The 14,016-nt window shown below is 38.5% G+C and overlaps 1 protein-coding gene across 1 annotated transcript; it reads left to right on the top strand.

Moving 5' to 3' along the window:
* The first annotated feature begins 15 nt into the window (after positions 1 to 15).
* Positions 16 to 13,947, top strand: c9h2orf80 (chromosome 9 C2orf80 homolog). Its single transcript, XM_086090998.1, has 9 exons — positions 16 to 65; positions 276 to 367; positions 431 to 512; positions 7,428 to 7,510; positions 8,356 to 8,449; positions 9,083 to 9,160; positions 9,235 to 9,322; positions 13,124 to 13,242; positions 13,431 to 13,947. The coding sequence occupies exons 2-9, from the start codon at positions 327 to 329 to the stop codon at positions 13,458 to 13,460; spliced, it is 615 nt and encodes a 204-aa protein (XP_085947124.1). The 5' UTR covers positions 16 to 65; positions 276 to 326; the 3' UTR covers positions 13,461 to 13,947.
* Positions 13,948 to 14,016: the final 69 nt, after the last annotated feature.

The following is a 14,016-nucleotide window of genomic DNA, read 5'->3' as shown; positions in this document are numbered from 1 at the left end:
ATTCAGTCCGGTCTTGCTGGACAAACTGTGAAACATGTAAAGTAATTGCTGTGTACAACTGATTGGTGAGTACAAATGCACCAATGTGTTTTGCATAGGTTACTGTACTGTTTGTTATGATTATATTGTTAATGTTTTTATGTCATGTATTCTAAAGCACTGTTAAAGTACAGTGGTTGTGAAAGCATGGGTTGAGCTGAGTTTAGTATCACAAAGGACGGTGAATTGATTCTGGATTTATTTTGCTCCAGCTGTTTTTTTTTGTCTGTATCTAGCTGGCCTTTGCAGCTGCTTCTTGTTGACCAAAGAAAAGACTCCCTGCCAAAATGGAGTCAAAGCAGCTGAAAAGAAATGTTGAAATTCTCTTGTGAGTACATGCATTTAAAGTTTGAAAAGGGAGATTTTAATGGGTTTGTTTTCCTGATTCCAGGGGTGAATACATTGGACAGAAAGTCCGAGAGAATTCTTTTGACCCTGCAGGAAAAGGAGCCTCAACAGTGCTTGATGACCTGGTAAAAAAAAAAAAACGACAAACTATAATCACGCCTGTGTATTGATCACCACTAAGGTCAAACAATCCTTATTTAGATGAATTGTAAACTGCATATACCCACACTTGGCTTTTGTGTGAGCCAGGTGGAAAGGGTGCTTTAAAGACAGTGGCTGACCTTCATTTGGGTTCACTTAATATTAATAAAAGAAATGAAAGTGCAATATGCCCATTGTGGAGTCCAACTGGCTTAATTTACTTAAATGCATGTCTCAGATTAAGTGACCATGGCCTACTGCTGCTAATTGGAATTAATTATAATCGATAACAGGTGGTTTGGATAGTGGGAAGATCGAAACAGCCACTGGTGCTCTTTCAATCACTTAATTGAACAAAATTAATGATTAAAAAAAAAACACACTCACACTCAAAAGCCAGTAAATAACCAAACCTTTGTTTGTCCTCATTTGCTGACTTACATTTCCCTCAACAATCCAAGGGCCTCATTTATCAAGCTAGCGTACACATAGAAGTGTGTGTAAAGCGTCCACATGAACATTACCATGCAAAGTATGGGGTTTATCAATTTGGTTGCATGAGAACGTGCATAAGTTTATGCACAGTACAATACCTTATGATAGAACAGTGAACCTACAGATAGAATGGCTATACTGTACAAACATCACGAACAAGCCAATGTTCAACAAGAGTTTCCCAAATTTACTTGGATTGTTGTGTTTGTTTTTATTTGTTAATTTTTCCTTTTGGACAATCATAAAGAGACAATTTACAACATTCACTTTTCACATACAATTATACCCGAAAAGAAAAAGGGCTGACGGGATGAAGCCGAAGCCTATTAATTCCCGTTCCCAGAATGCAATAGGACGCAGAAAATCAAAGTGGTAATTCGTCACATATAGTTGTGTGGATTATCAAGTTGTTAATTGATATAAATGTTTGTCTTTGTAAAGGAGACCAGGTCACGGAAATGGCTCTTGTAGTGCAAATAAACGATGTCTTCAAAGGTGCTTCACCTCTCAGGGCACATTTCTGCTCAACAACTCGAGGCAGCACGGTGATACAGCAGCCGTAGCCTAGAGTACAACATGCAACTCACGACAGAAGAAGTAAACGCAGGCAGCGCACCACTTCCTGTGGGCGTCTACAAAATAAAAGGCTTTTTGCACTGGGAGTAAGAGCGCAATAAAACAAATGCCTAACACCCCCACTCGCTGTTAACTCACTGGGTAAAATTAAACATTTTCAATAAATCCCATTTCCGTTAAGACACTTTTACATTTTCTGGGTAAAACATTTTAACTTGCTTTGTAGCTGGTTTTGTCAAAACATCAGCAATCATCCTATCTGTAGGATTTACTGTATCAAATGTTTTTTTTAGATCCAGGAAAATTCCAATAGGGTATAGTTTTTAATCAATCGCATCGGTAATGATTTCCATGGATTCAGTCAAAGCTTGTCCAGTAGAATGATTTTTCCTAAAACCATACTGACTCTCGTTTAATAATTTATGCTTTGTTATAAATTTATGGGGATGTGGGGACAACTTTAGCAATTTTCACCTCGTTTGGAAACATCCCAGTCATAAATGAGAGGTTGCATATGTGAGTTAGGAGCTGTAGAATTTCGCTTATTATAAGCTTGATTAGTTTCACATCAATGCCTTGTGTGTCAGTGGCAGATTTGGCTGCGCATTTGACTGGTTCGAGAAACATTGAGTGTAAGTTCCATACTTGAGTGTTTTGAAGTTGAGCTGTGGGTATAATTTCTGCCAAGTCATGACCTATAGATACAAAAAACTTGTTAGATTTATTTGCAATTTCTTCCATATTTACTATTTTGTCATTATTAGCATAAGCAAAAGGGTTTAGACTTTTTCTTCTTAATAATCTCATTAATGATTTTCCATAACTTGCAAGTATAACTTTTGTTGTCCTCCAACAATTTAGTATAATACTGTTTATTTTTTATTTTTATTATTATTATTTTTTTTTACAAATTCTTAAAATAGCATTTAGTTTATTACGATATTTCTTGTATCTTACTTCTGCCTGTTTAGTTTTTTTGGTTAATAAATATCTTATATAAGTTATTCTTTTTTCTACAAGCATTTATAAGAGACTTGGTCATCTATGGTTTGTTTTTAGGATTTAGTTTGATATGAAATATCTTTACTGGACAGTGTTTATCATAAATTTGTTCAAGTTTGTTTATGAAACAGCCATACGCTGTATTCACACCCATTGCATCATAGACACAATTCCAGTTTTGAGTTAACAAATCATTTCTAAATGCAGTAATATTTCGATCTGACCTAAACCTCCTATAAAATGATATTACTGTGATGCCATACATAGTTAGTGAAAATCGGGAGGTGATCAGTAATGTCATTAATCAGTAGACCACTCTTTAGTCTCATTTAGCATAACATTGGTGAATATGTTATCTATTAGGGTGGCACTGTGAGTCGTAATTCTAGTCGGTTGTGTGATTAATGGGTGAAGTCCTAATGAGTACATTGTTTTAGTGAAATGTTTAATATGTGCATTTTTGTTAGGGTTTAATAAATCAATATTTATGCCACCATAGAGAAAGACATGCTTGTTGTTAATTTTAGTCAGTAGTTTTTCTAAACATTCAGTGAAAAGTTCGACCTTGGAGTGCAGTACACGGTAGATACAACTTATAATTATATTTTCACCTTTTGACAGAGAAAATTCAATCGTTATGCATTCCATAAGATTTTCAACCTTAGTCGACATATTGTTTAATATGTCAAACTTGATGTTGTTGTCCACAAACAGGGCAACTCCTCCTCCACCTTTACCAGTTCTGTTTGTGCATACCATATTGTATCCATGGAGATCGAAGTCGGATCCTTTGTTATCTTTCATCCATGTTTCAGAAACAGCTATAATGTTGAATTTCTTGTCAAACTTTTGTAAATAATTCCTGAGATTCCTGCTGATTTGTTGTATTGGTCTTCAGTGTAGTATTTGCATTTGTCCGATTTGTTGTAGAAATTTTTATCATGATCAAATATTCCATTTGTATCAGCGAAAGAACAATCCTCAAATTGGTCATCTAGATTCGGATGTGATGGCCATATTTAATTTTCATAAGCCACCAGCTCTTCCATGCTTTTGATCACCCTGGTTTTCATATCTTGTGTTTTGCAGTTTGCGGTCCAGGTTGCCACAATTTTTCCGCCTCTCTTCAGTTGACGTGACTTTCTTGCTATTTCAGCATTCTTTTTGGTAAAGTTTTCATTCAGATAGACATCTTGACCTTTCACCTTTGGGCCCTGCTTGAGGAGAGCAATTTTGCTCTTTCTGTTGGTGAGCTTCATGAGGATCATTGGTGGTTTTCTCCCTCCAGACGAAAGCGGGTAGCACTCTTGAATGTGCTGCGATTCCACTATTTTTCCCAATTCTTGCAGTTTGGCAATCACCTGTTGCTCAGCTGTTTTGTAGTCGGGATTCAGATTAGGATCCTCCGCACTTCTTCGGGCCGCAGCTTGTGCATACATGCGCGGCCTAACTTTAATCCCTGTGATGATGAGATTGTTGGTGCGTGCATTTTGATCAAGCTCGTGTCAGGTTTTCCAAGTCTGCAATGCGCCGATCTGTCTTTCATCCCCTTCACAAGTTTTTGATTCTCAATCCGCATCTGTTGGATTTCCTTCAGAAGGTTTTGTTTTGGATTTTGGATAAATTCCAGCATCTGCTTACTCATTTCGGATATGGTGCTCTCCAATTTTTGAGTAAAAGACTTTAAGTCCTCCATCTTGTCCGTTTTGTCTGCTCTTTTCCCACTAGGCATGTTGAAAACAAAACAAAACAATGGAGTTGTTCTCAGCTTGCGCCTCGGGAATGAACTCGCGGAGCGATAAAATGCGTCCTACCTCTATCAGAGCCAGGAAACGAATGATTAATTGCACCCACACTTTAATGAAAGCACAACACAGAACAAATTCAGCTACATGGACAGGAAACTATTTAATTTCACCAATGTACACGCACCATTGATTCATTGTACAGAATACTATAGCTCTGTGGTTGTGTGTCTCCAAAAAAGAAGCTGAGGAGGGCTGGGTATTTTGCGGACTGGGGGATTGCTAACATATTCCCAATCAGAAGGTAATTGCTATCACCAAGTTGTGATTGGGTGAGGGATGAAATATGTTCTTGATCGGGATGTATATGCTCTGCTGCAGTAATAAAACAAACCAATCAATCTGTGCCAAACCGCAATTAGCCCGCGGACTAGCAGTTGGGGGACCACTGGTTGTATGTGTTATTGATTTATTTCTCAAAAGTTGGAAGCCAATATGTCATTTTGCAATCAAAATGCACTTCATTCCCAAAGGGCATTAACAGGCATGAGCAGCATCATTTAAAAAGTAGCGTCCAACAAAACATAACAAAATGTCAACATGTACGCAAAGTGCAAAATCGTTATAATTTATGCATGATATTAATTACAACTTGACGTGTGAGAGGCATGATTATACAATTGACTCCAAACTGCATCTGTAAATTTCCATTTCTCCAAAATATGCATATGCATGGGTTAAAGCGTCCATACATATTCACACTTTTTCCCATCAAGTTTTTTTTTTTGATAAGTCACATACTTTGCGCAGGAAGTTGTGCATGCATCATTTAGGCCAGTTTTGTGCATACGCAAGGCACAGACTTATATATAACTGTACTGTCAATAGGACCCTCACAACTGAAGCCAGTGGGCAGCCATCTTACATTAACACTTTTACTGACAACTTCTGTTATTTTTTTTCACTGAAAACACTTATCAGTGTGTGTTTTACACTAGGATCCCTGGATGGAGTTATGAAAGCCTCGTAAAGAGCATACTTCACTGTTAGCATTGACCTTTCACAGTATATCATCTCAATGTCGTGAATCGTGACTCAAAGAGGTTAGGTTTACATTTTGCAGCAATTTTTTTCCCTTATGGGCTTTATTTTCACTTGATTGTTGATAGCTTTGAACACATAATGCAGACAAATCTTCAATTAACCATTATTGACACTCAAAGTATATCATGTGGAATATTTTATGAATAAAATAAATCGAGTAAATCCTGTAAATCAGTATGAAAACACATTGTGACTCACCTTTGGTAAATCACAAATGAGAATTCCCTGTTTCAAATTGTCTGTGCCCAATTGACATGAATTAACTAATGAATAATGACTTTGATGTTTTAAAAAGCCACCTGTTATCCCCTTTTCCTTTGTCAAAATCGTGAAAACAAAGGAGCTTGTGAAGACATCAGAAGTGCAATTATGGATGCATGGAACTGTGAACCATGAACCTCCAAAGACCTGAAAGTTAACCTGGAACAGTTTGGGATCATGGTTTCAAGAAGCACCATATGCCACACACTGAACCGAAAACAGGGCTTCATGGGCAAAGACAATTCCTGAGACAGACATAAAAAAAAGAATGGCTAACCTTTGCTAAGGAGTACCTGGACAAATCACAATTCTTTTGGGAAATTTTTCTGTGGACGGATGAAACAAAAATAGAGCTTTTCTGCAATGGTCTTCCAGCAAGACAAAAACCCAAAGCTCAAATCCAAAAGCACACAGGAATGGTTAAAAAGCAAAAATAAAATAAAAAATACTGTTTTAAAATGGCCAGCGATGACTCCTGATCTCAATCGGATAATCTGAAAATCTTTGATATGAGCTGAAATGTGCCATTGGGAAAAGAAACCTGTAAACATTCAAGAGCTTGAACAATTTGCAAAGTACGAGTGGGGGGAAATACCAGCGGAAAAGTGCAAGAAGCTTAGAGATGGCTACAAGAAACGTTTGGAAGCTGTCATCACTGCCAAAGGGTGTGCAACCAAATATCAAAGAGGGGTGCCATTATTCCTGCACATGCAGTGTTTTCTATTTTTTCTTTGGAATTATCTAAGTTGAAAAACAATTTTGCTGAATTACTTTGGACATCCATTTAAAAGGTCCCGATGATATAAAATTGGTAAATTTCCATTGATTTCTGAAGATATTGTAGAGATCATGCAAAAAATGAAGGGGAGCCAATAACAGTGAGCAGGACTGTACACTCTCTGTGATTTGTCAGTGAGGAAATCCAGAAGCCACAGGAGCTGGTCATCCAGATGGAAGGAGGAGAGTTTATGGGCCAAGATGTGAGGCTGAAGGGTGTTAAATGCTTAAGAGAAGTGGGACAACAGCCGAGCTGAGGTGGTAGCGCAGCCCAAATGTTTGTGGAGCGATGTCAATTTTGACATCATCGACACCTCGAGGCTAATTGTGCAAACTGGAGAGGATCCATAAGTGAATGTGTTAGTTTTTTCCCCCTCAAGTCTTGAAGTATTTTTCTTAGTAATGAAATGTACATGTATGTAGTGCTTCTCCCTGATCTATTGGTATAATTGTAAGTCATACAAGGTGACATTTCCCCTGTAAAGGAAGAAAATCATGTGAAAATGCCACAGAGAAATCAATGTTTTCAGGTTAGGCGGCCTTAGTGAGTGGCAATGTAAGATGGCCGCCGGTGGCTTCACTTCTCTCAACGGAGAGTAAGCGGCATTGACAGTGCAGTTATATGTATGTCAGTGACATGACAGCGTTTAAACAACGCTTTTTTAAATGTAGGTACACATGATTGAACATCACAGTTAATATAGTGTCGATCAATGTGTGGATTATGACTGACTGTTTTGTAGGCAAGAATCATACCCGCACCTCACATGCACAATAGTTGTTAGCAATACAGCACATGAAGCTTTAACAGACTTGATCGCTACTCCACTGATTTCGTCTTGCGAGGGTGCCTCCTGTAATATATGATGAATACTTTATTGATTATTTTAAAACAGTTTTGTGTCTTTGATACATTTTGCATTTTTATGCATATTTTAGGCTCACTACGATCTTGCCATCAGCGTTGCGGTTTGCTGGCTGGAGGAAGACCAGGGATCCAAACGACAGGACAAAGATCTCATGTAGGGCATCTGACATCTTGTTGACTGACCTTGTGAATTATTTTTAAAACTTTAAAGGAGACATTTTTTAAAAAAATAATTTTAAACTGTTATATACTGTATAAGGGTTACATTACATTATATAAAATGTTTTGTGACAATATTTGGTCAAATTACACAAACGATAAAGATTTATAGCACACTTGACATTCATTTCATACTCTGGTTCATATCATGCCATTTTATAGGAATAGTTCTGTCTCATACAAACATGGCGAGTACAGCTTTCATTTACATTGACAACCCAAGGTCGAGAGAGTTAGGCCCTGTGACAAAGTCTATTCAGTGTTGCCTAACGCTCTAGCAATTATTTTTTTAGAATAGCAATAAGCAACAAATCTTGGAACTTTATGGTGTTTGTTGAGACTTCCGCCACAGCCACGGACTTGAATATGATTGACGAACAAAATGGCCCCGCGAGACTGAAGTTAGAGGGCAGCCATCTTACTTTGCCACTTTTACTGACAACTTCTCTTTTTGCCGGAAACACTTATCAGCATGTACCGTTGTGCCCCTCAATTGCTCGTTCCTGTTGATGGGTGCGAGTATAGAACATTTAGAATCACGTTCTTACCAATGAAATGTGCATGTCGTGTTTCTCTCAAATTTAGTGGTACAACCGTATGCCATACTGTGGCATTTTCGCTGTGGAGAAATCAATGTATTAAAATTAGGCAACTTTAGCAAGTGGCAACGCAAGATGGCCACCGATGGCTTCACTTCTTGTTACGGCAAGTAGGCGGCATTGTGAGTTCATTACTGTATACATCCGTGGTCCACCACCACTTTTCCCTCATTCAACACAGTGGGCGGCGCCAAATTCCAGGAAACTACCGAATATATGGTAATCGCTTGGCACGTGAGGCCATGATCTTGTCATCCTTCGCAGGCATCATCATGGTAAGCAGCATATTCATGCACACTTCATAGACGCAATGAATTAACTGCAAATCAATCAATCAAACCTTTATTCATTTTGACACTTCCGAGCCTACGTCATGACTCACAAGTCAAAATGGCAGTCAACTCTGTGAACGGAAGCTCTCAGCTCATTGAAAAGCATTGGTCTGGATCGTCGCAATTTGATTTTGGAGGAATATTTTGATTTCAAAATGTGATGAAACGTTTGAATACTATAATAATCTAGTCACCGGCAAAAGCAATACAATATGTTTAAAGGAAGCATTTGCATTGCGCAAATATCAGAAATGCCTGGATGTTTGAAATTGTCAATAGCACCATTTGTGACCATTAAAACTATACAGCAGGGTTCACCAACTCCGGTCCTTGAGGGCACCTCATCCAGCATGTTTTGCATGTTTCTCTCCTCCAACGTTCAAACTGTCAGGATCATTATCAGGCTCCCGCAGAGCTTGATGATGAGATGGTAATATGAATCTGGTGTGTTGGAAGAGGAAAACGGATCAGCGCCATCGAGGACCGGAGTTGGTGACTCCTGTTATACAAACATTGTGGAAGCCTTCATGTTGTAGTAACATTAGCACTGTGTGTGACCACCTGACCTGTCTTCAGAGCAGCCTGCCAGTGGAGGAGATCCTGGCTCTCTACAGCTGTAAACCTGTTGCCTCCTACCCTGACACACGCTCCAAGGTACCAACAACACATGATGAAACACATACATATCCACCATGACAAGTTCACTGCATCTGTTCTATGATCCCCAGGCATCCATTGTGTGTCCCTTCACGCTCTCTTACCACCCGCTGGCCATGCTGAGCTCCTACAAGGCTGTGCACCACTCCAGGAAACACAGTGCGTACATGGATTTTGTCTGAACTGAAACAAAAGATAGAAATGATTGATGCATCACAGACTAGTTACCATTTAATTATGCCCCTAGTGGCTGGGAGCTGTACAGGGGATATGTTGGCATAGCACTGGGATAGGTAAGTTCGGTCCTAGAGAGCCGCTGTCCTGCATGTTTTCGGTGTCTCCTGCCTCCAACCCAGGTGTTTCAAATCATCAGCTCATAATTACGTTCTGCTGGATCCTCTCAGCTGTATTCAAAACATGCCGGACAAAACATGCTCTCTAAGACCGAACTTGCCTACCCCTGGCATAGCATGACATTGTGTTGGTGTCAAATGTGAATAGGTTAAGCCTCAGAAGTGTGTTTAAAGCTGCTCTTTGTAACAATTTACCCCAAAATCTCTTTACAATAGATTTTTTATTTGACCATTTATGCCGGAACCGGGGTTATTATAGTTTTGGAATTTTTCATTTTAGTTAGTTTTTATTTCGTTTTGAGTTTTGTTTTTTAAATTTAGTTTTAATTAGTTTTCAGGGTGGTTCTGTTAGTTTTTATTAGTTTTAGTTATTTCATAAATGCTTAGTTTTAGTGAGCGTCAGTATTAGTTTTAGTTTTTTTCTTTTTTTTAAAGTGTGCACAATATTTAAAAAAAAACACCATGGGAGCAACGTCATCTGAAGATGCTTTTCTATTGGCTGCTGCTAGATGATGTCACTTTTGTGTGACACACTTTCAAATGTCCTTATTCCGGTTATATCAAAATAAATCATCCCCAAAGACTCATGCATTAAATTGATTACCAAAGACTAAAACGAAGGACATTTTTGCTATAATTATAGTTAGTTTCAGTTTGTTTTGTAAACATAAAATTTAGTTTCAGTTAGTTTTAATTTTTTAAAAAGCATTTTCGGTTTTATTTTATTTCATTAACAAAATTGTTTTTTGGATTTTAGTTTTAGTTTTTTCGTTAGTTTTAGTTAACTAAAATAGCCTTGGCTGGAACATCTTCTAATTCATCAGTGTCAAACTCCGGTCCTGCAGGTTTTGGATGTTTCCCTTCTCCAACACAGCTGATATATGATCAGCTCATCATTAAGCTCTGCATAAGCCTGATGACGATCCTGCTGATTGGAATCAGCTTGTGTTGGAAGAAGGAAACCTCCAAAACCTGCAGGACTGCGGCCCTCGAGGACCGCAGTTTGACACTTGTGTTCTAATTAACACCTTAGTTGTTCACAATGAGAACTCCTGCAAGCCTCTGGCCAATAGTTTTCAGACTGGATTCGGGTTCGAATTTTGCACCCTCTGTCTGCGGATGTGACGACATGTTCGCATTGTCTACATCAGGGGTGTCCAAACTTATTTGTTTGATGGCCGTATACAAAAAAATGGACGGATGTAACGTCCACTCAGAATTTATTTGACTTGAATATATTAAACATGCTAAAATAAATTAAGTAAGCTATTATATATTGCTTGTATTTTTGGGTCAATTTGATCAACTCAAAAATAGTTAAAGGTTTTTCCAAATGTTGTGGTGGCCCACAGCCCTGTATTACAATAAACTAGATACACCCCTGCACTGAACAGCAACTGAATCCCATCTCAACATTCAAAACCAAGGCAAGAGCAAACTGTTGTAAGCTTCTACTTTAAAATTGGATTAGATTTATTTACCAAAATGTTTTGAAGAGTAATTGTGTCAGTTGTAAATAATTTATTTATATCTTTGCATATTTATAATACAAATTAATTATTAGTTGTAGTGGCACCTATTTTTTTCACACCCTTCCCTGTCTATCTGCTAAACTCAACCCTACTTTTTTAAATTGTATTTTATTATTTTTAACCTAACTTTTCAGGCCATGTCAAATGTATTTTATGTAATTTTTTTATTTAATTTTTTTAATATGTCTATAGTAGCTTATATGCCATGGGCCTCTGGAAAATCAATGGCAGGCTGCAAATGGCCCCCAGGCCGTAGTTTGGACACAGATAGTGTATATGAAGAAGGGTGTGTGCAGCTTCATGTTTCAGCCACAGGTGGCAGTAGCGATTACAAATTAAAGTTTCTGCGTTCAGCAGCTATAAATGTATACATGTACAGTCAGTAACTAAGTGCATTTCTAAAGTGGCCCTGAAGTGCAAAACGCAACATCAAATAACACAACAGCAAAACAGCAAAAAAGAAACAAAAACGGCAAATAACACAACAGCAAAATTAAAAAAATGACACAAAAATAACTAATCGTAACAGTAAATAAAAACAAACAAAACGCCAACAAATTAAAGAAATACAAAACAGAAACTAGTCACAACGATGCACACAAAAAGCTCATCACGACAGCAAATAAAAAAGGGCAAAAACAAAAAAACTAATCCAAACGCACCGCTCATCACCGGCTCTGCCAGCTCCAAAGTGTGCTGACATCTGATAACTTTGTATTACGCAATCGAGACTGCTGCGCCACTGCCAAGTCATAGAAATATAGCATAAACAGTACACATATTAAAACCTAACCGTATTTATGTAATTCCGTTATAGACCTGTGGATGGATCTGTCGTTAAGGTCCTGAGCAGGTTGCCATCCAGTATGTCATCTTTCCCTCAATCCTGACTAGTCTCCCAGTTCCCAGTGAAAAACATCTCCACAGCATGATACTGCTACGACCATGCTTCACAGCAGGGATGGTATCAGTCAGGTGTTGAGCAGAAAAAAAAGGAAAAAAAAGTCAGGTGTTGAGCAGAAAAAAAAGTCAGGTGTTGAGCAGTACCTGGTTTACGCCAAATATGACACCTGGCATTCATGTCTAAGAGTTCAATCTTTGTCTGTGTTTGTGCGGTAGAGATGATTGTCCTATAGGAAGGTTATCCTCTCTCTACAGAGTCCCCCTGGAACTCTGACAGAGTGACTATTGTGTTCTTGGTCACCTCCCTGACTATGGCCCTCCTCCCCTGATTGCACAGTTTAGACAGGCGGCCAGCTCTAGGAAGAGTCCTGCCGGTTCGGAATTTATTTAATTTACGGATGCACCTCCTCAAAAGTCTAAATATTGATCTGCTTGTAAGTCATTATTTTTTTTCCTCTCTTCATCGTTCATCGTCGTTAATGGTGGCTGTTTTTCTGGGGTGGTGGTTTGTGAAGCCGCATATTGATGACGAGTGTCTCGGACCAAACATTGGCCTCCAAAATATTTACGTCACGTTTTAGAACCGGGCTACTTTTTTCAGAACCACAAAGGACTAGGTACCTAAAAAGCTAGTAGAGTAGAGCCGGGTAGATTCGTTGGTGGAAACTGGGCTTTTGTTGATTAGAGTAGATACCGTCGATGGAAACAAGACTTAAGATTAGATTACTAAAAGAATGTAGAGCACAATAATATGATTTCGGAAAAATGTATTATGATTATGATTATGAAATGCTCTCAAAGACCTTCATTATTGGAATGACAACAAAGAAAGATAAAAGAAAATATATTTTTAACCTGGATTTAAAAGCATTTATATTTGGTGATAACTTGAGTTCTGTTTGCAGCTTTTTCCCATTTGAATGCAGCATCACAGGTAAATGCTGATGCACCATGTTTGCTTTAGACTCTGTGCTTCATTAATTTACCTGAGTCTGCTTACCTCAGAACCCTACGGGGCTTATATTACATCAGCATTTCTTGAAAGCCATTCATTGATTTATCAACCAGAAGCATTATTTTCAAATCTACAGTATTCTAGAGGTCTTTATTTTAATTTTTTTAACTGCATTGTATCCTCCATCTAAAGATCAAATCTTTTGTCCCTTCTGCAGATCAAAAGTTGAAAAGATGGCTGTCTGAGAGGGCAAAAGCCAATGTTCCCAACAGACCCGTCCCAGCGCAATCCCCAACCTCGTCATCACTCTCCTCTTCAACCCGCTCATTCTTCAGCGTGAGTAGCAGTTTTTCCTTATCAGGCTGATCAGCTCTCCGGGATGAAAACTTGATTAGATGACCTCATCTAATCAAGTCTTTATTTAATCAAGTCACTCTGGGTCTGATGTTTGTCAAATCTCACTCTTGCCACCTGATGGATTTAAACCACCAGCACTCCTCACCTCTGCTCTGGTTTGACCTCAGGTGGACAGTGAAGGCGACAAGAAGAGCTGAGGCGTCCCCAGTGTCTGTGCATGACTGACGGCTTGTCATTATATACGTAGATACCATAGATCAGGTGTGGGCAACTTCAACGATGGAGGGGACCACAATTTTTTAGTCAGTGCTTGACCGCACACTTACCTAACCAGATGTATGACAAGAATATAATTTTAAATAAGGACTAAATATTTGCATGAGTCTGTTTTTTATTTTTATTTGAACCAACAAATACCATTGAAACCACATGTCTATTATACCATAGATTGATCCTATAGGAAGATACCACCGATAAATAAATTCTATTGATACCATATTCATAGGAGTCAAACTCTGGTCCCCGAGGGCTGCAGTCCTGCATATTTTAGAGGTTTCCTCTCATTAAGCTCTGCAGAAACCTGATAACTATCCTGACTATTTGATGCAGCTATAATTGAGGAGGGAAACCTCTGCGGCCCTCAGGGACCGGAGTTTGACACGGATGACTTAGGTCAATACAACTGATTCCATTGACATATTAGAGCAAAGTGGCACACCTGGTTGAAATAATTTGTGTTTGCTTTGATCGTGA

The sequence above is a fragment of the Leptonotus elevatus genome, chromosome 12 (genome assembly GCF_054856555.1).
Source record: "Leptonotus elevatus isolate MCC_2025b chromosome 12, RoL_Lele_1.0, whole genome shotgun sequence".
NCBI classification, from domain to species: Eukaryota; Metazoa; Chordata; class Actinopteri; order Syngnathiformes; family Syngnathidae; genus Leptonotus; species Leptonotus elevatus.
The sequence above is the reverse complement of the archived record's forward strand: the minus strand, read 5'-3'. Positions and strand labels throughout refer to the sequence as shown.